Genomic DNA, 27,927 nt, shown 5'->3' with positions numbered 1-27,927 from the left:
CCCTACACAGCCCTGCTGGTCACACTGGGGGTGCTGGGGGCTCCTTCCCATCCCTATTTCCCTGGCTTTCACACGATGGCAGCAGAGGCGAGGGAACACTGACAGCTGGGGGAGCCGGGCTGAGCGGCGGTTCTGCTCCTGGCACGGCTGAGCTCGCTGCCGTCCCACCCCACGATGCCACCGCTGCCCTCGATGCCATCGCAGTCGTGTCCGTGATGCCCTCGCTGTCCTGCCCGGCACCCCACGCTGCCCATCCTGTCGGTGCTGCCCTCGCTGCCCCAGCCTAGCCCGCACTCAGATCAGCCCTGGCTCCTCCTCCGGCCGCCCCGTGACGGTCCCAGGGGTGCCACTACCTGCCCGACCTGCGCTGCGACACCCGGTCCCACCCCTCGAGGAGCGCCGCGCTGTCGCCAGCTCGGCCTCGCCGCTGTCCCGGACCCTCCGCTGCCCCGAGCCCCTCTCTCCGCTCCCTGCCCGGCACAGAGGAACTTCGGGCTCCGTCTCCTCCCCCGGGAGCCCGGCCCGCCCCGCCGGTGCTCGGGCTCGGCAGCGGCACGGAGGAAACCCGGGCCGGCCCTGCGAGGGCAGGCGGCGGCCGCGGCGACATGGGCAGCGCCGAGGAGGACTACAACTTTGTGTTCAAGGGTGAGTCCTGCGCTCCATGCCAGCCCTGCCTTCCCCAAAAGGAGCGGAGCAGAATCCAGAGGCTGCGGGGAGGGCACAAGGGTGCGCGTCCCCCAGGGCGGCTGTGTCCTGAGCTGGCACGTTTTTGGTTGTCCCCGCAGCTGTGACGGGCACCGGGAGCTACGGAAGGTGAGGGGACTGGGGGCCAGGCACGGTCCGCTGACAGCAGTGAGGCCAGCCAGAGAGACCCACACTCACCCCAAGGCTGAAGGCGTGCAGTGCCAGGCAAATTGCTCTTACGGGGCTGTGAAAGCTGGGGCTGAGCGTGTGAGACAAATGCCACCAGATCCTGCAACCCCCGAGAGCAGTGGGCATTGAAAAGTCACTTGCTGCAGTGACCTGGGCAGTGGCACATGCAGAGGACCTGGGAATCAAAGCTGAGCTGGAGAAATGGGGGCACAGCCTCACACTTCCCATGCTGAGCTCCTTGGGCCCACCCGGTCTTTGCCAGGTACTATTGGCTGGACTCTGCTGGAGCTCAGTGCTCCCTTTGGGCAAGTGGAGACGGACAGGCTCTGGTTTGCCAGCTGTCCTGGGTGCCCACTGACCCAGGGCTCACCAACATCCTTGCCCTGCTCCTGCTGCCCAGAGGCTGATGAGCCCCCTGACCAGCTCTGGGGTTACACCAGCACCAGGGAGCACAGCTGGGCTGAAGGAGTGCCCACACCAGGGGTTAAACCCACACAGCTGCCCAGCCTCTGCAACCAGTCTAGGATCTGTGAGCAATGCCCATGCAACCAGTGCTGGTAGGTGGGGCAGTCCAGTGGGATTTCTCCTTCCTTCCACAGTTGTCCTGATCGGGGAGTCTGGGGTGGGAAAAACAAACCTGCTCTCTCGTTTTACCCGCAACGAGTTCAACCACGACAGCCGCACCACCATCGGCGTGGAGTTCTCCACGCGCACAATCCTGGTGGGAGACGCCGTGGTGAAGGCTCAGATCTGGGACACGGCCGGGCTGGAGCGGTACCGCGCCATCACCTCAGCGTAAGGACGGGAGGCCTCACATCCCTGCCTGCCCTGGGGCTTGGGCTCAGCCCCATGGGGAGGATGCTGGGGGGAGCTGGAGCATGGAATAATAGCAGGGTTCTGTCACAGGTATTACCGGGGGGCTGTGGGTGCCCTGGTGGTGTTTGATATCACCAAGCACCAGACATACGATGTGGTGGACCGCTGGCTGAAGGAGCTCTACGACCATGCCGAGGCCAGCATCGTTGTCATGCTGGTGGGGAACAAGACTGACCTTGCACAGGCTCGAGAGGTGCCAATGGAAGAGGCAAAAATGTTTGCAGGTACAGGCTGGCGCTCTGCCACAGGGCTGGGGGCTTAATAACCTCCCCAACAACATGGACCTGCACCAGTGCAGGTACCTGAACATCTCTAGAGGTGCTCCAGAGTGGAGCCATGTCCTCATCTCAGGGATCTCCTCTCCTTGCAGACAACAATGGGCTGCTGTTCGTCGAGACCTCGGCGCTGGACTCCACCAATGTTGAAGAAGCATTCGAGACCATCCTGAAGGGTACAGGCACTGGTGCTGTGGTGCAGCAGCTCCAGGGCATTGCAGGGTCCCTTTCCCAGGGATGCAGGGCTGGGCAGATGATGTGCAGCACTTCTCTCCCTGCTCCACTTGAACTATTTGGGGCCAGTTTCATGAGGTCTTTTGGTATTGTCTTTCTGGCTGCTTTGGTTTTCAGCCTTTGGTGCTGGGCGTTTCACTCCCCACACCCGAAGCTTTGTTCTCAGGGCCCCTGGGCATCCCTGAAGCCCCAGGGGCTGCTTCTCCCCCTAATCTCCAGTCTCCTTCCTGTTGTCTTGGGCTCATGACTTGGTGTCTCCAGCATCCTGCCAAACCGGCTGTGGGGACCTGGGGGGCCAGGGACCGAGTCCAAGAGCAGCTCTCCAGGAATGGCATCCGGGCAGTGAGGTGTGCCATGCCGTGCTGAGCCGTGCCAAGCCATGCGGTGCTGTTCCATGCCATGCTGTGCCGTGCTGAGCCGTGCCAAGCCTGGCCCAGCGAGCTGCCAGCCCCAGCACAGGGTGAAGCACTAATCCCAGGTTGGGCAAGAGGAAATGGGCCGAGCACAGGGTGTTCCCCAAGCGCCTCAGGGATGCACGCCTTGTCCCTTGTCACCCCTCGAGTCACCCCTCTGCTGCGCAGAGGCAAAGGAGAGCCACCAGCACTGAGCAGTGGGGGCTGCAGGCTTGAAGCTGTCCCTGCATCCTCGGGGGGCCTTGGCTGACACATGCAATCCCTGGCACTTCTTTTGCAGAAATCTTCTACAAAGTGCAGAAGCAGAAGCAGAGGAGCAGCCAAAGCAACACGGTGTCACTTGCAAGTGAGAGCCCTGCAAGCACAGCCCCAGTGCAGGCGGAGAGGCGCCCGTGCTGCGTGCCCCTCTGAGCCTGCTGGGCACCCCGGGAAGTCCCCAGGGAACCCCACAACGCCAGGACACACCAGTGGCCACCAGCACAGGCTGGTGTCACCCTGCCTGCAGTGCCACCCCTGTCCTGGTGCAGTGGGGACCAGCAGTCTGGACAGGGGCCAAATTCTGCCATAAACAGTGAGATGCACCAGTTCCAGGAGCTCTTCTCTCTCTGTTTCATTTTTGCTGGGCCCTGATTAGCATCACCACTGTCACGCACCGTATCTGGACCTGCAGGGCAAAATGACCAGGACACCCCTGAAGCACGTCTGGGGAAGAAGCCAGTAGGTTCTGGGCAGGATCGTGCCAGCAACAGGAGCCTCTCTGATTCCCTCTGGCCCTGGGGTTGCTGCTGTAGGGCCACCCTATGCCTGCACTGAGGATGAGGCTGACCAGCAGGTGTCTGTCCCACCAGGGACTGCTCTAGGGGTGAAGTGGCAGCACTCAGCCCTTGGCTGTCCCGGCAGGGCCCGGTGCCATGGGGCCAGGAGCAGGTCTGTGTCCAGCACGGGCGTGACGCAATCATTAAAGGACTTGTGAAATGCAGCTTTACTGAGCTGGAATTCCTGCGTGTTTGTGGTCGACGCCCTGGGTCCCCACCTTCATAATGTGCTGAGAATCACGGCCTCCAAAGCCGCCCAGCTGGATGCCACCACTCCCCTGTGCCCCCTCCTACCCCGATGCCATGAGCCCCCTGCACTCCCTCTCACCCTGGAGCCAGGCTCGTCCTGTGCCCCCTCCCACCCTAAAGCCGTGCTCCCCCTGTGCCCCCTCCCACCCTAAAGCCGTGCTCCCCCTGTGCCCCCTCGCACCCTAAAGCCGTGCTCCCCCTGTGCCCCCTCCCACCCTAAAGCCGTGCTCCCCCTGCACTCCCTCCCACCCTAAAGCCGTGCTCCCCATGTGCCCCCTCCCACCCTGGAGCCAGGCTCGTCCTGTGCCCCCTCCCACCCTAAAGCCGTGCCCCCTCCCACCCTAAAGCCGTGCTCCCCCTGTGCCCCCTCCCACCCTAAAGCCGTGCTCCCCCTGTGCCCCCTCCCACCCTAAAGCCGTGCTCCCCCTGTGCCCCCTCCCACCCTGGAGCCAGGCTCGTCCTGTGCCCCCTCCCACCCTAAAGCCGCGCTCCCCCTGTGCCCCCTCCCACCCTAAAGCCGTGTTCCCCTGTGCCCCCTCTCACCCTAAAGCCGTGCGCCCCCTGTGCCCCCTCCCACCCTAAAGCCGTGCTCCCCCTGTGCCCCCTCCCACCCTAAAGCCGTGCCCCCTCCCACCCTAAAGCCGTGCTCCCCCGTGCCCCTCCCACCCTAAAGCCGTGTTCCCCTGCGCCCCCTCCCACCCTAAAGCCGTGCTCCCCCGTGCCCCTCCCACCCTAAAGCCGTGTTCCCCTGCGCCCCCTCCCACCCTAAAGCCGTGCTCCCCCTGTGCCCCCTCCCACCCTAAAGCTGTGCTCCCCCTGTGCCCCCTCCCCATGGGACCTTCCCCAGTTTATTCCCCTGTTTGAACTTTTATCACTTCCAGCAATGACGCCGCCCCTGGTTATCTGAAACCCGCGTGGAACGGGTGATTCCTGCTGGATTCTCGTGTCTCGCTTTCCCTCTGCCCTTCTGGCCGTGCCAGCCCAGCCCCGTGTCACACCCACGGCTCTGCGTGGGACGCGCTGTCCCCATCAGGAGCGCACCCGGGGGTGGCCCGTCCCTGCCCCCCTTACCTGGCCAGGTGAGCACACCTGAGTGTGACGGGCAGCCCCGGGCGCCAATGGGTGCGGAGCAGGAAGGGCCGTGGCACCAATGGGTGCCGGGGGACAGGGACAGCCCCTGGCCGGGCTGGGCACGGCCCGGAAATCCCAGTTGGATTTCCCAGCGGGAGCGGGGCTGTGGGGCCGGGAGAGATGCGGGGCAAGGACGATGAGTACGATTATCTCTTCAAAGGTGGGTCTGCTGCCCGGGGTCAGCCTGGCAGGGCGTGGCACTGGGCACCTGGGGCTTTACTGGGATGGAACACGCAATTCCCAGTAGGAATTGCCACCCAGGAGGGGGGGGCTTGCTGTGCTGGGAAGGGGTGCTGAGGCTGAGGTGGTCGGGGGTTCGCTGGAGCTGCTCTGATGGTTTTGGTCCCATTCTCGTTACAGCCCCTCGGAGCGGTGCCCCCGAGGGTGGCTGTGCCCACGGCAGGCTGCTGGGGAAGGCTGGTCCGTGGGACTCTGTGGGTGCCGTGTTGGCCCCTGAGCACCCGTGGGTGCTCTGCTCTGCAGCACTGGGTGAAGGGGGCACGTCTGAGAGCTGAGTAACCTCCCCCAGGAGAGAAAGCCATGCTGCTACCCAGCATCCAGGAATCCGGGCTGGTCCTTGCTGGTGCTGGTCATGCTGTGACCTCACTGCTGTGCCCGGTGAGGGACAGGGACAGGCTCTTGGAGACGCGGCGTTGGCATTTCTGGAGCCCAGCATCCCCACGAAGCAGCCCCATCCCTGCGGGCTGCTGCGGCCAAAGCAGGTGCTGGGGAAGCAAAGGGGCATCTTGGCAGTGCCACAGCCTCCTGAGCCATACAATCCAGGCTGTGAGCTCACCGGTGGGTGGCTGTGAGTCAGCCTACCCACACGGGCCTGCCCGCCAGGCCCCGAGTAATTCTAGCCACCGACAGGACGTAATTCCAGCCAGCCATGTGCTGGTAGCCCCTGGCTCCTTGCACACCTCCCCTGGCTGCTGCCCAGGAAAATCCTCCTCCCTGGAGTTACTCTGGTGTGGGGGAAACTCTGATGATGCTGAGTGGTGCCTTGAGTAGGATGCCCAGGCAGGAGCTCTCCCAGCTGCCCTGTTCTGCACTTCCCACCCGGTGCTGTGGCAGCTCCGTGGCTCTGAGGGGGCTTCAGCTCATGGTCCTCCTGTGTCTGACCATCCCCTGTCATTCTGCAGGAGCCAGCGCTGGGAGCAGCTCAGCACAGGCTCTTCATTCCCCTCCTGGGTCTCACGGTGGTCTCTGGAATGCTTAAAAAAATAGAACTCAGTTTTCATTGCAAGGGCAGCTCATGCCTTCCAAAGCAGGAGCAAAGTCGAAGGGGAACTTCGGGGGCATGGAGCTGGGCTAGTACCCCCAGGGTCCAGCAGCTGTGAGCCCAGCCTCCCCCCTGAGGAAAGGGAGATTGTCACAGCTGGAAGCAGCATTATCCCAACTTCCACTGAAGTTGCAAAGCACAAAGCCCTTGTTCCAGCTGTGCAAGGCCCCTGCACTGCTGGAGGGGCTCAGGATGGCTGAGGAGCAGCTCTGGGCATGGCTGCTCCTCAGACCCTTCCTTGGGGCCTGTGTGGAGCTCCAGGCTGTTTCCTACACTGAGATGTGGTGTGCTGAGGCTGTTTGGAGGCAGTGAGGACAAAACGTGTCAAATGCTTTTGTGCCTGGGGTGGGGGGTGCTGCTGGAGCCACTCAAGCTCAGGGACATGAGGCTCATCACCCCCAGAGGCTGCAGCACCATGCACCACCCACCCTGCAGCCCCGGTGGGGTACAAATTCCTCTGGAGCCTGCCATGGAACATGGCACTGCCAGGGCAGGGGGATTGTGGCAGTTGAGCTGGGGAAGCAGCAATTTCCTGTTGGTAAAAAACCGAGCTCACATCAAACCTTGGAAGCTGGGAAAGTGATAACGAACCCGGCCTGCATTTCCTACTGCCTTGTCCAGGGTAGTCCAGGCTGCTGTGGTCCTCTCAGACCTCCCTGCAGTGGGCAGCAGCTGAGGAGTCTCCCCAGCAGCTGGGCAAAGGGGGGATTCTGCCCCTCTGCTCCACTTTGGTGAGACCCCCCAGCACATAAAAGGTGTGGAGCTTCTCGAAGAAATCAAGGAGGCCACAGAGATGCTCCAAGGGCTGGAGCCAGGCTGGGAGAGCTGGAGATGCTCAGGCTGCAGAAGAAAAGGCTCTGGGGAAACCTCAGAGCCCCTTCCAGTGCCTAAAGGGCTCCAAGGGAGTGAAGAGGGACTTTGGAAAAGGAGGAATGGCTTCCCACTGCCAGAGGGCAGGGTTAGATGGGATATTGGGAAGGAATTGTTCCCTGTCACAGGTGCCCAGAGAAGCTGTGGCTGCCCCATCCCTGGAAGAGTTCCAGGCCAGGTTGGACAGGGCTTGGATCAACCTGGGACAGTGGAAGGGGGTTGGGATGAGATGGGCTTTAGGGTCCCATCCACCCAAACCATTCTGTGAAGGTGTGGAGGAGCTGCCCTTCCCTCGTTTCCTGGCTGTCCTGACACAGTGACTGCTCACCACGCTCTGGAGCCTTCCAGCTTCCCTCGGTGATCCCAGAGAGCTGTTCCAGTTCCTGCTGGGCCTCCTGGCACCAGGCTGCTTGGTGGCTGCCCTGCTCTGAGGGTTTTGCCAGCGGGGTGGCTGCACTCTTGGAGGCTTTGCACCATGCAGGGGAGCCATGCCTACGAGCTGGAGCTGGTGGGATGGGTTATCCAGGATGTGGAGCAGCATCCCTGCAGGGTGGTGGCTGCTGAGCCTTGGCTGAGTGTGGCAGTGCCTTGCTGAGGTGTGTGGCATCCCAGTGTCCCCTTGGTGCTGCTGTTCCTGTGTCCTGCCCACCGTGGTCACTGGTGGTGCTGTCCAAACCTCGTGGGGAGGCATGTCCCACAGGTGGGTGAAGTGTCTGAGTACAGCTGGGGAATGAATAGGAATGAAGGAATTAAAAATAACTTAAAAAATAAAACCAAAAACCTGTTGAGTCATAAACTCAACAAACTTGACTGGGGAGGTGTGTGATAAAGCTCCCACGAGCTTGTTTCACCAGGTTTTACAGGAACCAGACAGATCTGGGGCAGGCACAAAATGCATTTAACCCACACCCAGGGACTTCCCTGCTCTGCAGCCGCAGAGGAGGATGCTTCCTTTCAAACCATGTCTTTAAGTCCTCCAGTGTGCCCTCAGGGCTGGAGGGCACACAGGGCTGTCAAGAGGTGCCCCAGCTCTGCCTGGCCTCTGGCCTGGCTCTCCCTGCATGGGTCCTGCCCCTGCTTTTCTGCCCATTTTGGGTATATCAATGCATATGGTGCTTCCCCATCCCAGGGATAAAGATTTCTGCTAACTTCCCGGTGATGGCAGGGATTTTCTCAAGGGTATTCCCAGTCAGTGATGCTGCTGGGAGGAGGGGAGGCAGCTGGCCCTGCTCTGCTTCACCCCTCACCTGTCAGCTCCTGCTGGATGAGATGGAGGTGGGCTCTGGGCGGATGGGGAGGTTCCCATCCCTGCCAGGCTGTGGGGTGGGTGCCTTTCCTGGTGGCTGGGGGAGCTGACGTGTATTTGTGCCCACCAGTCGTGCTCATCGGGGACTCAGGGGTGGGCAAGAGCAACCTGCTGTCACGCTTCACCCGCAACGAGTTCAACCTGGAGAGCAAGAGCACCATCGGCGTGGAGTTTGCCACCAGGAGCATCCAGGTGGACAACAAGACGGTGAAGGCTCAGATCTGGGACACAGCCGGGCAGGAGCGCTACCGGGCCATCACCTCAGCGTGAGTTTCCTGCTGCCTCGCCCTCCCTCGCCTGGGGCCCTGCTGTGACCCTGTGTGTCCCCCACCCTCGCCTGGGGCCCTGCTGTGACCCTGTCCCCTGTGTGTCCCCCACCCTCGCCTGGGGCCCTGCTGTGACCCTGTGTGTCCCCCACCCTCGCCTGGGGCCCTGCTGTGACCCTGTCCCCTCTCTGTCCCCCACCCTCCCCTGGGGCCCTGCTGTGAGCCTGTCCCCTGTGTGTCCCCCTCCCTCGCCTGGGGCCCTGCTGTGACTCTGTCCCCTGTGTGTCCCCCACCCTCCCCTGGGGCCCTGCTGTGACCCTGTCCCCTGTGTGTCCCCCTCCCTCGCCTGGGGCCCTGCTGTGACCCTGTGTGTCCCCCACCCTCGCCTGGGGCCCTGCTGTGACCCTGTCCCCTCTCTGTCCCCCACCCTCGCCTGGGGCCCTGCTGTGACCCTGTCCCCTCTCTGTCCCCCAGCTACTACCGAGGGGCAGTGGGAGCTCTGCTGGTCTATGACATCGCCAAGTACCTGACATACGAGAACGCAGAGCGCTGGCTGAAGGAGCTGCAGGACCACGCTGATGCCAACATTGTCATCATGCTGGTGGGCAACAAGAGTGACCTGCGGCACCTGCGGGCTGTGCCCACCGACGAGGCCAGGAGCTTTGCAGGTATCTCCCCTCATCCTGGCCAGTCCCTTCCCATCTGCCTGGAGCTCGTGGCACCCACCTGAGCTCACGCTGTTCTTGCAGAGAAGAATGGGCTGTCCTTCCTTGAGACTTCTGCCCTGGATTCCACCAACGTGGAGACAGCTTTCCACAACATCCTCTCGGGTAAGGGGCAGCCAGGAAAGGGGGGGACGGGAGGAGAGATGGCTTTGGATGCTGTGTCCCCTCAGGACACCCCTGGGGGCCTGGCTGTACTGGGTGGGATCTGGGTTGGAATCCTGCCCCCCTGGATGGGGAGAGGTGGGCATTTGCCCTCCTGGATGGGGAGAGGTGAGCATTTGCTCCCCTGGATGGGGAGAGGTGGGCATTTGCCCCCCTGGATGGGGAGAGGTTGGCATTTGCACCCCTGGATGGGGAGAGGTTGGCATTTGCACCCCTGGATGGGGAGAGGTGGGCATTTGCCCCCCTGGATGGGGAGAGGTGGGCATTTGCCCCCCTGGATGGGGAGAGGTGGGCATTTGCCCCCCTGGATGGGGAGAGGTGGGCATTTGCCCCCCTGGATCTGTGTGTTTGTGGAGGGAGCAGATTCCCCACTGAACCACTTACCTAAAGAAGGTTTTCACTTCCCCTCTCTCTGCTGGCAGAGATCTACCGCATCGTGTCCCAGAGGCAGATCACGGGCCAGGCAGAGTCGGAGTTTGGCCCCTCCAGCACCATCGAGCCCATCCAGGTGCTGCCCACGCAGCAGGAGGGCCGGCAGGCGCCCTGCTGCCAGAACATCTGAGTCCCTGGGGTGCCCCCACCGTGACCCCCCAGCAGCCAGCCCATGGTGGCATCGTGTGTCTCCCTCAGCCTGCACCTCTGCCCACCACAGCTCTCCGGGCACTGCAGCGAGCTCTGGCTGCTTTTGTGTGCACCAGCATCCTGCCCAAGTGCTGCTCTGCCTGTCTTCATGTAGCACAACAAAACCGGGGGGAGGCAAAGCATCAGGGTGTCTCCCCTCTGCCCCCGAGGCTGGGGGCATGCCATCCCCTCTGTCCCTGCTCCCTTTGGCCCTGCAGGCACAGTTCTGGGTGACTGGGTGGCTCTGAACAAGCCCAAACGTGGTGAGTCCCTGTTGGGTGACGCCCTGTGTGCAGCCCCGTGGCGTGGGTGTGGAGGGGGACACTGGGTGCATCCTTCTCCCACCTGGTGGTGCCGAGCCCTGTCCCTGCAGCACCTCTGGGTGCTGCTGGGGCCATCCAGGGAGGGGTGTGGGGGTGACACTGGTTTTGTGTTGTGACCCCCTCCCTGTGGCATGACCCCAGCAAAGGGCAAAGCTGTGACTCTGCCGTGGAAAAAGATGGGAGCAGGGGCTGGGGGGCCTTGGCCTTTGGGAAACCTGAGGAGGGGACAAGGGGGCAGCAGGGATTTGGGGGCTGAGGGCAGGGATGAGATGCTGAGGGTAGACACATGGTCCCTCTGCACAGCTCCCTGTGTGGGAGCCAGTGGCAGCACTGGGGACCCCCTCGAGGTCCCCCTGGCATAGCTCAGCCCTTCCCTGCTCGAGTGTTGGCCACTGTGGCTGGTGGCTGGTGGCCCAGCCTGGGACATGCCACCACTGAATGGAGCGCCTGCTGCAGCAGCAGGGTGACAGTGGCCTTGTCCCCACCCCACAAGGTGGGCATCACCCAGGGTAGGGACAGACTGTGCTGAGCCCTGAGCTGCTGTCGGGGTGATTGGCAGCTGTCAGTCAAGTGGGAAGGCCGGAATTGACCCAGAACTGGGAATGTGGCCCCTGTCGTGTGGGGTTTTGGGGGATCTCTCTCTCCACATCTCCCCCAGTCTCTGCATCTCACTCTGTTGTGCCAGTAGGATCTGGGCCATGGTTCCCCCTTGGGGCATGATTTGTTGATGGAACAGAAATTGAGGCAAAATCCCCAAATAAAGCTGCTGTTGAAGCCTTTCCTCTCTCTGCCAGATCTCTCCTTGAGGCAAGAGCAGTGCCAGCCCCACATGGGGCAGCTGGGAAGCATCCACAGGCAACGAAGGGTGAGGAGGAGGAGGGCTGTAACCTGGGCAAGGGGATGTCCTGCTGGGAGCCAGAGAGGAAAGCTTGAAATTCAGGATTAGAAGAACAGGTGGGATCCTGCTGCTGGCCCGGGGCAGTGCAGGGATGCACAAAGGGGGTGCAGAAGCAGCCACACGATATGGGTGCCCCTTTTTCTCCACCCACTGCAGCCACCCCAGCCCTGCAGCACCTTAACCTTGGCTCCAGCCCCTTGGCACTGTGTCCCTGCCCCCTCCAGAGGCAGATCATCCCCGAGCTGGCCAGACCCATTCTCTGTAATGCCCCGGGTCTGACTGCAGCTGGGGCTGTCCCCAGGTGAATGGTGGCCCCTGCCCCACAGGCTGCACTTCACCCCCTGCCCACCTCAGCTGGAAAAGCCCTGGAAAGGTGCAGGAGCTGCCAAGCACCACCTCCTCCCACACCATCTGCCCACAGCAAAACGGTGCCAGGAGTGATGTCAGCCCCAGCGGCTGGGGAGGTGGGCATGTGGGGGATGGATGCTGCTCCACGAAGGGACAGGGCTGAGCCAAGTGTGTCTGGGGCCTTGCTGACATTGGATATGCCATCAGCCAGGTCATTCAGACCCATGGAGGCACTTCTGGGCTCCACAACTCAGTTTTGTTCCAGGCTTTCCAGTTTTTGGATGTTTTCTGCTGGGATGAAGAAGTGGGAAGGGTGAAATGTGGCGCAGGGTGGTTCACAGCTGTGGGACCCGCTGGCCCCAGCTCTGGGAGAAGCAACTGCCTCAGGAGGCTCATCAGCCCACAGGTGCTTTAATGAAGCCCAGAAGTGCTGCCAAAAGCAGGTGAGCAGTGGGAGACGCAGGAGGGGTGGCAGGGGGAGGTCCAGCCCCACTGCCCTGGAACTCAGCCCAGCAGGGCCTTGTTCTCAACCACTGCTCCTGCTCCTTCCTGAAGTATGAACAGACACAAATCAAGAGCAGAAACCAAGTTTCTTAAGTAATAATACTTTAATAAAATTAAGTTCTTAATGTAATTTAGCACATTTAATACATTAACCCTTTCCCTTCTTTGTTTTCTACAAGTTGTGCAACATCATTATTTTAATTTTATTTTATTTTAATTTTTTTTTTCCTTCTCCCATTATACTATATGCCTCAAAACTCAGACAACAAGCCTAACTCTACTTCTATGTTCGGTTATATCTCTCTCTCAGGCCTTTATTTTTGTGTAACACCAGAGAGATGAAAATACCTGGATGGAACATGTGATCGGTTTCCAATAGTAACAATCCCGACTACAGGTTTCCTATGATGTTAAAAGAAAAGAGGAAAAAAACACAAACTAATAGGAAATGGACTTTCAATGGAAGGGCCACAGAGTGGGTGACTCCGTGGCCAGCTGGCTCAGCATGAGGTGGGAGAACCGTGGGGCAGGACGGTGCCCAGGGCGAGGGAGGGCGGATGGCACCAACCTGTGCATCAGTCAGCCAAGGTGATGCTGTGCAAGCAAAGCCATGAAGGGCTGTGCTGGGCAGGGCTGGGCTGCCCTGAGTGTCACTGAGCTCAGCTGCTGCAGGGACCCCGACCTGGGCTTGGTTTTAGCAGGTCTCATGTGGGAAATGCCACTGGAGCTGCTCTGCCCGAGTCCCAGCGGCAGCACCCGCAGCATGGGTCTCTCTGATCACAGGGCAGAGCCAGAGGAAGTCCCCTGCAGCAGCAGAGCGCTGCTCTGGGCATCCCTGGGGATTTCCTTGGCTTGCCTGGGGCTGAGATCAGAGCCCTCTGCAGCGCTGCCAGCCCTCTGCCCACTGCCTTTCAGGTTTGCTTAACACTGCTTTCTAACTCAGGAGCAAATCCCATACTGCAAAACAGCATCCAGCCCCTGGTCTTCTTTTCCCCCCTTTTTTTTTATGATTATCTTGAACAGAATTCATAAAGAAAAAGGAAAAAAAGAATGCTGATGGTTTCACAGATAAGCAAAACAGCCTGTGACCATGTCTTGTGTCCCAGCTGCTGGGAGCCAAGAGCAGATCTCAAAGGCCACACCACTGCTACATCTCACCGCTCCGTTTCTCTGCAAGTTGTTTCAAAAGCATCATCATCAGCCCAGAAAGCACATCCTGCTGTCAGTAACCCGGTGCCACCATTGGAGGGGGACTTCATTTTCGCACAGACAGTAGTGGAACTACTCCAGATTTTACATTAGTGTCACTTTACTGGGGGTGACTTTCAATTTGCTCCATTAGCAGCCCTGAAGCGCTGCTGGAGCAGATCCAGCAGGGAGGGATGCTGCAGCCTGCCAGGGCTGCAGTGACTCCAGATTCCAGCAGAGTAACCCACTGGAACAGGGGAGTCACAGGGAGGGAGGCAGGAGCTGCCCAACCTCTGCTGGCTCCTGATGGCACAGCACAGACAAAGCAAAGTCTGCCTAGCACAATTCCAGCTGGATTTTTCACTGGGTTCTGACAGCAGAACATGACTTCAAGTTCCTACAGGATGTGAAAACCCACACTAAAACACAGAGATTGCTCCCTAACATCCTAGAAAGGGTTTTGGAAGAACCAGCCCATGCTGGCTCTGCTGCCACCAAGGACACCTTGCTGGGGCTCGGATGGGTACACAGGTGACGATAAAGTGCATCCACCTCCAGTCCAGGGCACCACTGTACAATGTCCACCACTGACGCTTCTTCAAGTATCAAATAAAAAAATGAGGTAAAACAAAACTGAAAGAGCAAACAGGCTGCCCCACCGCCCCGGCAAGGAAGGACCAGGCTCGATTCACCGAGCATGAACCCCCCTGGAAGGGCAGGAGACATTGTGCCCTGCTTCCCGAAACGCCCCAGCACGCCAGGAGGGTCCCGGGGAGGGATCTCAGATTCACAGTGCTATTTATACGCAGAAACCGAATGAGAACTGTCTTCATTCCTGTCCTGACCTATTGCATGGCTTTGCTGAGTGATGAATGCTGGTAAAGGCCACCCCAGCCCCCCGAGGCAGGCAGGGAGCAAGGGGTGGCCCCCGTGCTCTGGAAGGCATCGGTGTGGATGCTCCCAAGCTGCAGGAGATCCGTGGGTTTGCTACAGCTGAGCCACAACTCAGAGGAAAGGAGCAAAGGCTAAACCCAGAGGGAAGCAACTTTCAAGGGTGTTTTCTTCACAGCACTTGGCTTTGCTAATGACAACATTGCCCCTTGGATGTTTCTTTCTGAGTCCTCTCCTTTAAGCAGAGATTTTGGTGCAGTGAAAAGCATCACCAGAACTCCAGAGAGAAGTGCTGGCCTCTCTCTGGAACGAGTGGAGCAGCTGGCAGGGGCATGGGCCACGTCCTGCCCCAGTGCTGGTGCCAGGGCTGTGTTGCCCTGCCCTGCAGTGCTCAGAGTGGCTCTGTCATCGCAGCACCAGCTCCAGGAGCCCTTGCTCGTGCTCTCAGCACTGCAGGGACTCAGGATCATCCATAGCCAACGTGCTGTGCTGGCTAAGAACAGCCTTCAGCCTCCCCCGTGCTTCTGCAGCCAAACCCAGGCGTGTGCCACGAGTGTCACTGTCCCGTGAGCAGGACAGTGCCAGGGCAGCTGCCAGGAAGCAAAGCTGTGGGATCAGGGATGTCGTGGCTGCAAAAAGGCCCTCTGGGGCCAGCAGAGGCTTTTCCAGACATCTCACCCGCAGCTCCAATGCTCAAAGCTGATGTTTGGAGGCCGAACAAAGAAAACACCCAACAAACCAAATCTCCTGGAAGATGCCACGTGCTAAACAAGCGAGCTCATCTCGAGGTGCACAGCATGTGAGAGAGAACCAAGAAAAAGAAAGAAAACAAAGAGGGAACAAACCAACCCTAATGCCCTGACACTGCCCAGTGCAAGGGCAGAGCCTCCGCCTGGCACCTCGCTGCCCTCGAGCTCTGTCCGTCACCTTACAGAGGGGAGATCACCCAATCTGCCTTTCCTTCTCCTTCCCACCTGGGATGGTCCCACCTGCCCATCCCAGGATCTTCCCACACCTTTGGTGCTTGGAGAAGTTCAAAAACCAAGAACAGCCCAAGGAAAGTAACAGCAACTTGGAACATTTTTCTGCAATTTCCTGCTCCAAGCCCAAGGCTAGAAGTCAGAATAAGGCAAAAAATTAATGGCCTAAAACTTCCTTATTTTGTTCCATGACTAGCCAAATCTGTCTATTTTTATTAAAAAAGCAACATAAACCCCCAAACGTATCTTTTTAAAAAAATACATATTATTAGATCCCTTTTTTTTTTTTGTCTTTTTTTTCCCCTCTATAAAAATAACTTCAGGACTTTGATTGACAGAAGGTACCAGTTGGTGGTTGTTATTTTGTTAGGCTTTCGGTCATTTATTTGTTTGCTTCAGAAAAATAGTACCAAAAAAAGATGGAATTCCTGGGGAAGTTAACAATGATCATGTTCACAAGTTTATTTTACATTCTGCTCTGTCTGGGATCACTTGGATCTACTATAGATTAAACAATATGGATAGCATCTACTATTTGAACTAGTTAATTTTTTTTTAATCTTTACTCTAGGATTATATGAAATAAATTTGAGTGTTTATTATTATTAACATTTTTTAATACCCATCAACGCAAACTTTTTTTTTTTTTTCTCATTTTTGGTTAAAAACAAACAAACAGAAAAAAAAAATTATTTAAAAATGCTTCTTTGAAAGGCAACAGAGCAGAAACATCACCCCGTCATCCTGCTGCTTTGGGAGGGGGAGCAGGGCACGGGCTGGATTCGGGGTGTGAGAGGGACAGACTTCCCCCACTCCCCAGCCCACAGGGAGGTGGTGGCTGCTCAGCAAACCCCTCGAGCAGCTCTGGGACGAGATCCTGAAACACTTCAGGATGTGCTGGAGCCGTGCTGAAGTGCTTTCCCGGATTCACAGACTCAGAACCCAGCCAGGGGCACTCTGCCATGGGTGCCCAGCAGGAGCTGTGCCCACAGTGCCTCAGGGAGCAGAAGGGGTGACCTGTTCCCACCTAGCACGGGCTGGAGCTGGCTGGGAGCTCTGTAAGCTCAGCCCCTGGCTCTGGTGTGGCACAAAGGAATGACCACGGATGTTCTTGAGATCCTGAAAACTGGCACCAAACCCTGCTGTCCCTGCAACCCGCCCAGCACGGGGAGAGACGGAGCCAAAGCCTAAAGGGAGGCAACAGTGACCACCCAGAGCCCCCAAAACGCGTCCAGCGGGCGTCTGGGCCAGCAGTGACCATCAGTCCTGCCGGCCAGGCTGGGAAAGGAACACAAATCCTGCAAGCAGATCAAGGCCAAAACTCTCTGGCTCCCCGGGATGGGATCAGGCTGGCAGTGCTGGCAGCAAGGAGGAGGAGGAGGGCAGGGAGCTGGGCAGTGCCAGCTCTGCCCTGTGAGCACACAGCTCTCCACCAGCCCTGTCCCAGGGAGCCACAGCAGGAGGAAAATCTGTTCCCCAGGCGAGTGGGGTCGGCTCAGGGATGCTCAGGGTGCCCAGGGATGCTCAGGGTGCCCAGGGATGCTCAGGGTGCCCACGAAGGGCTGTGCCACAGCTTCCTCTGTGCCACAGCAGGGCCGGGGCTCGCCAGGGCCAGTGTGGGGTGATCCTGCCCAAAGACTGTCCCAGAGCCAGCCCCGAGCCAAAACCCACCCAGACCTCGACCCTTTCCAAGGGGATTCCCAGATGGAGCAGCCACAGCATGGGGGCTTGGGTTTATAGTGGTTTTTCTCTTCTACTTCTCTGTTTTTAATTACCTTTTTTTATCTTTTTTTTTTTTTGTTTAAATACATCCAACTGTGTTAATTTCTTATTTGCGGAAAGGGCTATCTGCACCATAACTATCACCTTTACATACACACACGCACACACGAAAAATGAAACATATATTAAAAACACTTTTTAAGCAATACTCTGGATACAAATGTATTTTTTAACCTACATATATTCTAAACCTTCTAAACTTTTAAGGATCACTTTATCATAAAATAAAATATCCTTTTTTCTTATAATAAATTACCTAATAAAAAGTATTTTTATTAGCCCAGTTCCTTGCTACATTTACATGTAATAAATGCATTTATTAAAATAGAATATTAAATTATAAAGAAATGTTCTAATTTTAAAATCTTAATCTTTTTTTCCCTCCTCTCTCTCTCTTTAAAAAACACCAGGAAATGCATCAAAATAAACCCTTCAAACACCAAACAAAACAGGTTGGAATATTTTGATTTCAGAGGTTAACAATATTAACAGTCTGAGCCTTTGTATGTATGAAGATTATTTTTTTTTTAAGAAAGAAAGAAAAGAGAAAAAAATAATAGATATCCCTCCAGCTGAAAAATACTTTTGCAAATGGGAGCTAGGACAAGATATTTTTATAGTATCTCCTCATTAACTATAAATCCAATTTTGGTTCTTTTTCCTTTCTTTTGTTATGCATTATAATACACACTATTCTCTATATAATTTATGTCGATGAGGATGACATCACAGCATGATATTACTTTATCCCTCCGTTTCCTCTTGTTATGTTTTGTCACCCGCACCCCAGCACCGTCCCTTGTCCAGCAGTCGCTGTCCCCGCCGTGGCAGCTCACAACCACTGCCCAAAAACGCAGTTCTGGGGGACACAGGACAGGGAGCCCTCGCTCCCACAGCCCTGCCACAGCTTAGTCCCACCCAGGAGGCCTCATCCACGAGGAAAACTCGCAGGATGAGTCCCAAATCCAGCACAGCCCCACGCCCTCGCTCCTCCTGTGCATCCAGTGCTGAAGTTGGCGGCGGTTTGGCAAAGCACGAGTGGAAATCCCAGTGCTGAACTGGGTGGGCACCCCGCTACAGCCCCTCTGTCCCCCCACGGGGCTGAGCCTACCCGGACCTGGACACGTCCTCTGTGGGCCTGGACACGTCCTGTGTGGTCCTGGACATGTCCTGTGTGGGCCTGGACACATCCTGACCAGACCTGGACATGTCCTGTGTGGACCTGGACATGTCCTGCCCAGACCTGGACATGTCCTGCCCAGACCTGGACACGTCCTGTGTGGACCTGGACATGTCCTGTGTGGGCCTGGACACATCCTGACCAGACCTGGACATGTCCTGTGTGGTCCTGGACATGTCCTGTGTGGACCTGGACACGTCCTGTGTGGACCTGGACACGTCCTGTGTGGACCTGGACACGTCCTGTGTGGACCTGGACATGTCCTGTGTGGACCTGGACACGTCCTGCCCACACCTGAACATGTCCTGCCCAGACCTGGACATGTCCTGTGTGGCCCTGGACATGTCCTGTGTGGACCTGGATATGTCCTGTGTGGACCTGGACACGTCCTGCCTGGACCTGGACATGTCCTGTGTGGACCTGGACACGTCCTGCCCAGACCTGGACATGTCCTGCCCAGACCTGGACATGTCCTGTGTGGACCTGGATATGTCCTGCCCAGACCTGGACACGTCCTCCGTGGGCCTGGACACATCCTGCCCAGACCTGGACATGTCCTGTGTGGACCTGGACACGTCCTCCGTGGGCCTGGACACGTCCTGCCCAGACCTGGACATGTCCTGTGTGGACCTGGACATGTCCTGCCCGGACCTGGACACATCCTGCATGGACCTGGACACATCCTGACCAGACCTACATGTCCTGCCCGGACCTGGATGTGTCCTGCATGGACTTGGACACATCCTGCCCACACCCGGACACATCCCCCCTGGACCTGGACACGTCTTGCCCAGATCTTGACATGTCCTGCACAGACTTGGACACGTCCTGCCTGGACCTGAACACATCCTGCACAGACCCAGACATGTCCTGCATGGACCTGGACACATCCTGCCATCAGCTCAGCACTTTCCAGTGCAGCTCTGCCCTCTCTGCTCCCAGCCCCAGGTTTTGGGCACCTGCCCTTGGTGCCACTGCTTGTACCCTCGTGTTGCTGCCTCGCAAAGACCACCACCAGCAGCATTCACACGGCACGGCACGGCACGGCATGGCACGGGTCACCTCGGTCCCCACCCCGGCTCCAGCAGCCCCACGGGCTGATGCAAACCCCGGGGATCTCCTCATTGCCCAGCCAGGCCGAGGGGAAACCAGCAGTGCCCGCTGGCACTGCCCCCCTGGGGGTGCCCATGTCCTGTCATCGTTCCCAAAAACCGACCCTGCTTTGGTGGGGTGTGATTTTGCAGCATGGAGGTCTCACAGACCAGGCTTCAACAAGGCTCTGCTGCTCCTAATAGGGTCTGCTGCTCCTAATAGGGTCTGCTTGCTCCTAATCCAGAGGGAGGAAGACCCAGTTTGGCGCATCGGGTCCCAGTTCCACCTGCCTCCCTCCAGCTCAGGCACAAGGGGGGTGCCCCGTCCTTCAGCACCCCGAGGGGGTTACCCCAAAAGCCTGGGAAGGATCGTGGGGGCAGCTGAAGCCAGCGAGGGTCAGTCAGTTGGGTCACACTGCAAGAAGGGGTCACCAAGGGCATCCTCGAGGTGGGAGGGAAGGGGAGAAGTGCAAGGACCCGGCTCGGTGGGCGCTGCAGAAAAGGGATGGGTGCAGGAGGAGGGGGCCGTATTTAGTTATCATTATTGCTGGTGAATTAGACCAACAAGCCATTTTTAGTCACCTATCAAGGAAGATACAAGTCAGAGCAAATAGTTAAGGTCATGGGCATTTTTCTTGTTTTTTGTTTTTATTTTTTTTTTTTAAAGATTTTTATATATATACATATATTTAAAAAGAGGAAAAAAAATTACGCAAATTTGTTGTTTAAGCCCCGCAACCGGGCTCCCCATGGATGCCAACAGGCAGGGCCCGGGCTGCCCCTCTCTGGGTGCCCCATGGGGCCAGGGAGAGGCCCGAGCCCCCCGAGTTCCCTGCAGCCCCCACTCGAGGCAGAGGTAGCTCTCGGTGCATTTACAGCGCCTGTTTTTTCTTTCTTCCAAAGTTGCTACATCAAAATATGGAGTCGGTGGGGGGTACAGCGGGAAGCAGGGGACAGGGAAAAATCAAAATAAAACAGGGGCCGAAATACTTCTATTCATTTTAAACTAGAACTGCTACATCAAGCTTTTTTTTAATATATATGTATATGTATATATATATGTGTATATATATATATATATATATAAAGGTTATTGGAACTGAAGATTTTATTAAAGGCCAACTTGGACACTTGAGTAGGAGCCTCAACTGCAGAGAGGGGCAGCCCACCCAGGACAGCCCCACTCCGGTTCCCAACAGCAAGCATTGGACGTTTGTTTGGGTCATGATTATTATTTTTTTTTTCCCTTCTTTTTTTTTTTTTTTTTTTTTTAAAGAAAGGGGTTTTGTTTTTTTTTCTCTAACATTTTTTCAGCATGCAGGAGGCTTTTACATCGTTTTCGCTTGTTAAGGTGAGGGAGGAGGTACAAGGAGCAGAGGTGAGCCCCATGTACCTTCCCCATTCCCCACCCCCTACAGTCAGTGCTAGAACAGGTCCCCCCACCCCAGGTCCCCAACACAGGGGTCTCCTTCCCCCCTCCCCACTCCCACCCACCTCTTCACAACCTGGCATCAAATAAAGACATTGATCAAGAACTTGCTCACATTACCACGAACAGACTCCACTCAGCCAAGAACGACTATCACTCACTAACACAGCGCGGTCACCGCCGCCTCCAGCTCAGCCCCTCCAGCACCAACACCAACATTTCTGAGCGCCCCTCGGAGGGGTGGCTGGTCCCCCTGCCCACCCCCGACCCCCACCCCCCGCCCCCCAGCTCCTGCTTCAACCACTCTCTCTACGTCAGCGGGAGAATTTTGCGCAATGAACGGATAAAATACAACCCTGGGGTGGGGAGGGCAGCACCTGATGGGGAAGGTGGCACTGGGGAGGGGAGAGGTTCCCAGAAAACAGCCATGTCCCCTCTCCCTGCCCTCCCCTCCCCTTCACCGGGACCAAACTGAGGCCAGATTTTGGATGAGAATGGGTCAGTTGTAGGAAGGATGTGGCCAATGCTGGCCGGGCTCTGAAGCCTTTGCTGAGGCCACGCTGTGCCACAGGACAATTCGGGACGTGGGGGCTCTGGGGGTTCATCCAGAGCACCCCAGCCCTCCATCACCCTCCAGGCTCCACAGCAGAGGGTGCAAAACTTCCCCCAGGAAGTGCTCGCATCCTGTGTGAACGCCCAGGGGCTTCTTAGAGCTTTGGGGAGGAGGGGAGTACCAATCCTGCCTGACAGTGTCCCGTTAGCATTGTTACTTTTGTCTTTACTTTTTCCAAAACATCAGCATCTACTACAGCCTGGGAACATTGTCCATCCCTCCCATCTGCCCCTTCAGAATATGTAACTGTTGATGCAAAACAGTGGAGGCAGCCCATCATCCCGCCATCATTTCAAACCCTCCAACTGGTATCTGAAGATCAAAAGTGGATCTTTATCAGCAGAGAGCACCAGCACCGCCTGCCCCAGCACAGTGAGCTCAGCCCCTTCAGTGGCTGCAGCCACGGCTGGCCTGAGCCCACCGTGCCAGGGCACAGGCAGCAAACCAAGCAGAAGGGAGGATGTTCCCAGGAACATTATCACGATGAAAATAAAGTCTCCTGTAACTGAAGGGAATAAAAAATCTCAGGCGATTTTTTTTTTTTGCTTGTTTTTTGTTTTCTTTTGATGTTAGAACTGTCTGTGCCAAGTTGTGAAACTTGTTGGTTCAGTTCTAAATCAGGGTCCAGGATCTGTGAGCAGAAGTTGAGGGGTAGGAAATGGGGAAGTGGTGGTAGTGGGAGAAAAATTATATATATGGGTTTATATACACACATATATATATATATAGGTGCTTGATTAATTAAGTGCCTATATATATATATACACACATATATTTATAGCTGGGTGTACTGGTACTCAATAGGTCAATCCAACACATTTTTAACATCACAGCATTTTGGCATCCACAGACCAGCTGAACAAACCTGATGGAGCGAAGGTGCTGGCCTGCACCTTGCATGCGTTGGCACGGGAGCCAGATCTGAAGCCCATCCTTTCCCACTTCCCAATGGTTTTAAAGTATTTCATTTAACAAAACCAGGAGTCTTGAAATGATTAAAGGATGTTCAACAAGGCAAATTTTTTTCTGTTTTGTTTCGTTCTGAAAAAAATATAATATATAAAAGTGGCCAACCTCAGGAAGATCCAGGAAAAGGACAGCTGAAGAGGTTTTGGTCCATAAAGAAATACTTTTTCTTCTTTTTTGTTTTTTTTTTTCCCCTACTTGGTTTGGGTAACAAAAGTTTTGGTCCAGTTTAAAAACGACGACAACAAAATTATCTCTATAAACTCGGGGTTTTTTTTGCTCTCTGTTGGGATGCATGTTGGTTTCATATGGGCTCATTGCCTGTATTGCATGATCGTCTCTCTTAGGTTTTGGTGCAATAGGTATGTTTTTTAAGAAAAGAAAAGCACAATGTTCTCTGTGTGTGTGTAGTGTGTGTAGCTGCAGCTGGCATCACTTGGAGGAAAGAATGAAGAGTGACCTACGGAAACGTGGAAGTCGATGCACTCCCGCCACGGACGGGAACTCGGGAATGCTTTGGAAATACCCTGTTAGTGACTCCTGATTGGACTGATGAACAAATCCCTGCTTGGATAAGGAAAAAAGAACAAAGTTCCAGACTCCACGGTGGCTCAGAATAACAAAATAAATGCTCGTCGCCTGGTGTGATCCCAATAGGTTCTTCCAAACCTTCTTCAGTTTCACTGGCGTCGTTTTTATTTCTTCACCTTCTTTTTTTGATTTTCTTTTTTTTGTGTTTTTTGTTTGGGTTTTTTTTAGAAAAAAAGGAAAACAATAAAAGTTCTTTAGCTGTGATTTTTTTTTTTTGTTTAAATCTTTGAGGTAATACAGTTGTGCCCTCGTTCTAACAGGTTCCCAGAGGTTGATGGTTTCTTTCTTGTTCTTCTAAATCCCTGTCATCCGTTTTCCTTTCTTTCTGTTGTTTCTTTCTGAGCTCCCAGTTGGGCCGACAACCCTGGGGGGAGGAGAGTGGGGGCTTCAGGCCAAGACAAAGGTTGAAGGTGGCTGGAGAAAGGCTGGCAGGGCCCTCCCTGCATCCCTACTCCCTCCCCAGTCGATCCAGGTGGCCTGGCTTGGTCATCACCAAGAAGTCCCAATCTCACCACCAAAAAAAACTGAACTAAACTGCTTTGCTTGCGAGATCCGAGTGTGCGTTCTGAGTACTTGGTTTACAAAAGACATTGCAGGCTGGAGCATTGTTCGCCCTTCAAAATTTCTGGCTTTGCTATTCACTTTAATTTTATTATTCACTTATTTTTTTTAAAAAATAACATACATTGCTTGTAAAATAATTTCTTTTCTTTTCTTCTTTTTCTTCTTCTTCTTCTTCTTTAAATTAATTTATTCTTTCATTCATTTTTTTTGTTCTTCAGATGTCATTATTATTATTATTATTATTATCATTATTATTATTATTATCATCATCATCATTTTTCTCTCACGGACCCCCCCCCACTCTCCCTTCCTACCCCCACCCCCCCAACGCCCTGCTCTGTCTCTTTAGGAAAATATTCTAATGGCCTGAGTGGCTGCCGCGTGGCAGACGGGGCACTCGGGATCAGTCCTCTCGCAGATCCTCACGGCACACTCCATGCAGAAGAGGTTGTGGCCGCAGGGCACCAGCGCGGCCGTCACCTCGCTCTCGAAGCACACCATGCACTCGCGGCTGCTGGCCACGGCCGTCCGGGCAGCGGCGGGTGTCCCCAGCTTGGAGAAGCCCTGCAGCGGCTCCCCCTGCGACCGCCGCGGCAGCCCGGAGAGGCCGGGCTCCGGCATGGAGGAGGACGGCGAGCGGTGGGAGTTGGGGTGGATGGTGCCGGTGCTGCTGGAGCGCTGCTGCTTCGAGAAGAGCACCGAGACGGGGTTGGTGTTCTCCTGCCCAGCCCACATCGGGGCCCCTGACTCCGGCACCCCGTAGTACAAATCCTGCTTGTTCACGCCGTAGTTGGGGAAGAGGTAACCGTAATTGAAGTCGTTTTGGTCGTTCAGCCGGGGGGTCTCGTAGACGGGGTCAACAGAGCAGTCGCCGATGCAGCCCAGGCTGTTCTGGCGGAAGGTAGAGAGGGGCTTGCAGCCCGGCGCTGGCGTGTGGACCCGCCAAGCCTCTGAGTAGCGGTTCTCCATGCCGGAGTCGGGGCTGCTGGAGAGGAAGTCGTTCTCGTTGTTGTACTCCAGAATCTTGCCCGTCCTCACCGCGATGTGCGTCTCGATCTCCTCCCGGGCGCGCTCCACGTTGCCCGGCGCGCCGGTGATCTCGAAGACGGGGTCCCGGTCTCGGCTGGGCGTGATGATGTAGGTGTTGGTCTGCTGCTGGATCCGCTTGATGGTGGCTCCCTTGGGGCCCACCACCAGCCCCACCACGCGGTAGGGCACGCGCACGCGGATGGTGACCTGCCCCGGCAGGGTGGGCGCGCTGCCGAAGGTGGTGCCCGCCTTGTTGCGGGAGGCCCTGATCATGGAGAAGTGCTCGGCCGCCGAGATGATCTCCCGCCGGGCCATGGCCACGTCCTCCCGCCGCCCCGTCACCATGAAGACCGGCTCCTCCCCCCGCACCGGGGTCTTGATGTAGGTGTTGGTCTTTGCCCGCAGGGCTTTGATCTTGCAGCCTTGGGAAGAGAGAGAGGAAGGCACAGCAGTTAACGGGGATGTCCCACCCTGCTCTGCAGGACACTGGGCTGAGCAGCCACCATCTCCTGTGCCACCTGGCACCCACTGCGCAGACGTGGAACAAGGGAAAGACCCTATCCCCCTAACCCTGAGGGGAAATGCCAGAGGGAGGTCCCCCCTCACCATCCCCAGATACTCCCTCCCTCAGGAGTGCCTTATCCCCCACAACGGGGATCACCATTTTGTGTGCTGCACCTCACCACACCATTCCCTCACCACACTGCCTTCCCTCAGCAGTCATCCCTAAGATCTCCCTTCCACACACCCCAACACCACAGAGAAACGGGGGATCCACCCTGGGTGTCAGTGCCCTCTGTCACAAGGCCTGTCCCCAGAGCCCCAGGGTGGTCCCCCAGGCACAATGGTCATCCTTGGGCTCTGGGGACAGGGCAAATGCATGGGGCAGCCTGGGGGTCACAGGAGAACAGAGGGATGCCAGTCCCACAGCCTGGATGGCCAATGTGGAGCCCCTCGGCCAGCTCCCAAGGAGAGTCGCCCTCCAGAGAGCCAGAGGATTTTGGTACTACTGAGAAGGTTTTAGGGTGAATGCCGTTAATTTTAGGGGACAAGTTTGAAGGGGAGTTGCAGAGATGCAGCAGTTTGGGCCTCCCCACTGCAGATATGGCAGGAGTGCAAATGCCAGCAGAGCTCGATGACCAGGGGTAGCAGGAGGCCAGGATTTGCTTTGGGGCTGAAACAGGAAGAAATGGGGCAGGGCTGCCCTCCTGTGAGCCCCAGAGCAGGCTGTGCAAAGACTCCTGCTCCAGGTGCTCAGTCCCTCTCTCGAGATCACTGGCCAAGCGGTGCTTTTGTGTACCAGTATCCACGTCCCAGAGCCCATTGAACCCATTCCCCAAATCCTAGAACCAACCAAGCCCATTCCCTCAGCTCCTCACAGCTCAGAAAACAGCCTTCTGCTTTCCCAAAAAGGGCAAAACACTTTCCAGTGTGTTTTGGCTTCCAAAATGATGTTTTGGAGGGTCTTGATCCAGCTGATTGGCTTCAGGTTTCCAGATGACACCAGGATGCCATCAAGCAACTAAGAGTTTTTACAGATGTGGCACAATTCTCTAAACTACTCCTGGACCCGCTCCTTGCTGCTGTCCTGCCCCTCAGACCCCTCTCTCAAAAAGCCTCACTTGGTGCCCCGAGGCATTTCTGAAGCCTGGCACCAAGCTCCAGTGCAGGCTGGGGCTTCCTCTGCAGGAGGTGTGCTCTGAGCTCAGATCTCAAAGGAAAGTTAAAACCTGTGGTTCTCCCATGCAGATGAAGTGAGGTGAGCACTTTGCTGCGGTTTCCCGAGGATCTGGGTGTGTGATGCAGGGCTCACAGAACCAGAGGATGAGGACACAGCACTGGGATTTCTGTGAGATCCCCCAGCACCTCCTACCCCACCTTCTCTGCCCAGAAAAGACCATCTCCTGTACGTCCTCTACCTGGCACCAGCAGGTTTTCCTCCACACACTCCACTGACACCACATTTCAACGCACAATGACCTGCAAACGATGCCTCTGCAACCACCAAATGCAGATTCCTCAGCTCCTGGGCTGGAACATTATTATTTATACAGATCCTGATAAATAACAGCGTCTCTCAGGCTGGGAGCTCAGGGCTGCCACAGCTCCCCTTGTGAGACACAGGCTGGTGACATCAGGGTGCTCCCTGGGGTGCAGTGATCCCAGCACCCCGTATCATCAGCAAGAACTGAAGCCCACACCTGTGGTGATGGAAACAGCCTGGTGCCACCAGAGCTGGCAGGAACAGCGACTCCCTGGGCTCAGGGGTGCATCCAGCAGTGCCCAGCGTGGAGCTCGCACAGACGTGCTTGCAGCACTGGCACTGGGCATGGCACCTCACAGGCACAGAGCACAGCACTGCACGGACACCAGGCACCACACATGGCACAGCACAGGACACATGCTGGTAAATCAGAACTTCACTGTCAGCTTCCACTGTGATTTTTAACTCCTCAGAGCTACTTCAGCTCCCAGAGCCTCGTTTCCCATTTCTGGAGCAGGAATAGCTGTCTCCTGCCTTGTGCTCCTGCAAAGTTTCCTCTTAGCTCCACATCATAGCACTGCTGCAATAAACCCATCTCTGAAACAGGAATTCCATGTTCCTGGGGAATGGATGTGCCAGATCTGGCACACAGAAAGATCTGGGAAAATCCCCAAATCCAAACCAAATCTACCCCCTGCCAAATCCAGCGTAGCTCATGGGTTACTCCCCAGAGTTTGCACCACGAGGTACATTTATGATGCTTTGTTGAGTAAAGTTTCCAAACAGCCCACATGGACCAGCGGTCACCCAGTGGTGTGCTATTAGTTCCCAGGAAACTCAAAGGACAGGACCTCATGGAGCCAGGCACAGCTCAACTGTAGGATAAACCCAGGCAGGCAAAATCCATAATAAAGGTTCATCCCAAGGAGAGCTGGATAAAACCCTGAGAGGTCACCCATGCCCTCTGGCACCCACGGCAGGGTGGGCTGTCCCTGACCCACCGCTGGCAGACATTTCCCTGCCCCCTCCTGTGCTGCTCACTCCCTCTCCAAAGAGGGAGATTCCATCTTAGGAAGATTAACCGAGATGCCACCATTTCCCCAGGGATATCACCAGAGCATCACATGGAGAGACAGGGGTGCTCCCAGCAAGCATCAAGCTGCAAATGCCTCCTGGTGCATCAGCCCAGGCTGCGGGAGCGCTGTGGAATTCCGCAGTGACCCGCGCTCTGCCTCTGGAGCGCCAGGCTCGCTCTCCTGGGCTGAAAAGACCTCAGGCAGGCGTGAGGCACGGCTGGGCTCGGGCTCCACGCTGCTCTGAGCTGCGGGACAATGATCTGAGCCCGGCAGGACAGGAAACAATCGCCCAGCCCACAGGGAGGGTCAGGCAGGCAGAGCGGTGACAAAGGACGGGGGCTCCATGCTGGGGACAGATGGAAGGGAGCAGTGGCAAGGAATACACATGAATG

General features: G+C 56.4%; 3 protein-coding genes across 3 annotated transcripts in view; 2 read left to right on the top strand and 1 right to left on the bottom strand.

The window, feature by feature from the left end:
- The first annotated feature begins 342 nt into the window (after positions 1-342).
- RAB25 (RAB25, member RAS oncogene family) lies at positions 343-3,650 on the top strand. The gene is made up of 5 exons (XM_002187564.5): positions 343-645; positions 1,473-1,668; positions 1,780-1,973; positions 2,120-2,200; positions 2,952-3,650. Exons 1-5 carry the CDS (start codon positions 606-608, stop codon positions 3,080-3,082), a joined length of 642 nt encoding a protein of 213 aa, XP_002187600.1. The 5' UTR covers positions 343-605; the 3' UTR covers positions 3,083-3,650.
- Positions 3,651-4,914: 1,264 nt separating this feature from the next.
- Positions 4,915-11,200, top strand: LOC100231666 (ras-related protein Rab-11A). The gene is made up of 5 exons (XM_030291700.4): positions 4,915-5,026; positions 8,395-8,590; positions 9,065-9,258; positions 9,340-9,420; positions 9,900-11,200. The coding sequence occupies exons 1-5, from the start codon at positions 4,987-4,989 to the stop codon at positions 10,037-10,039; spliced, it is 651 nt and encodes a 216-aa protein (XP_030147560.1). The 5' UTR covers positions 4,915-4,986; the 3' UTR covers positions 10,040-11,200.
- Positions 11,201-12,256: 1,056 nt separating this feature from the next.
- The window catches only part of MEX3A (mex-3 RNA binding family member A), a 29,096-nt gene continuing 13,425 nt past the window's right edge, over positions 12,257-27,927 (bottom strand). Inside the window, exons 2-3 of the mRNA XM_030291699.4 lie at positions 18,760-24,897; positions 12,257-18,129 (exon numbers count right to left, since the gene is read on the bottom strand). Of these exons, the coding sequence (XP_030147559.3) occupies positions 23,792-24,897 (1,106 nt within the window). The 3' untranslated portion in view covers positions 12,257-18,129; positions 18,760-23,791. The remainder of the gene's footprint in view (positions 18,130-18,759; positions 24,898-27,927) is intronic.

This window comes from Taeniopygia guttata, chromosome 25 (assembly GCF_048771995.1).
Source record: "Taeniopygia guttata chromosome 25, bTaeGut7.mat, whole genome shotgun sequence".
In the NCBI taxonomy this organism is placed as follows: domain Eukaryota; kingdom Metazoa; phylum Chordata; class Aves; order Passeriformes; family Estrildidae; genus Taeniopygia; species Taeniopygia guttata.
The sequence above is the reverse complement of the archived record's forward strand: the minus strand, read 5'-3'. Positions and strand labels throughout refer to the sequence as shown.

What these genes read in the sequence shown, in the direction of transcription:
- RAB25 (XM_002187564.5), top strand. Translation starts at nt 606, where the DNA reads ATGGGCAGCGCCGAGGAGGACTACAACTTTGTGTTCAAGG. An exon ending in TACCGCGCCATCACCTCAGC is followed by an intron (nt 1,669 to 1,779) that starts GTAAGGACGGGA and finishes GTTCTGTCACAG; the next exon opens with GTATTACCGGGGGGCTGTGG. An exon ending in ATTCGAGACCATCCTGAAGG is followed by an intron (nt 2,201 to 2,951) that starts GTACAGGCACTG and finishes CTTCTTTTGCAG; the next exon opens with AAATCTTCTACAAAGTGCAG.
- LOC100231666 (XM_030291700.4), top strand. Translation starts at nt 4,987, where the DNA reads ATGCGGGGCAAGGACGATGAGTACGATTATCTCTTCAAAG. An exon ending in GTACGATTATCTCTTCAAAG is followed by an intron (nt 5,027 to 8,394) that starts GTGGGTCTGCTG and finishes TGTGCCCACCAG; the next exon opens with TCGTGCTCATCGGGGACTCA. An exon ending in CGAGGCCAGGAGCTTTGCAG is followed by an intron (nt 9,259 to 9,339) that starts GTATCTCCCCTC and finishes CTGTTCTTGCAG; the next exon opens with AGAAGAATGGGCTGTCCTTC.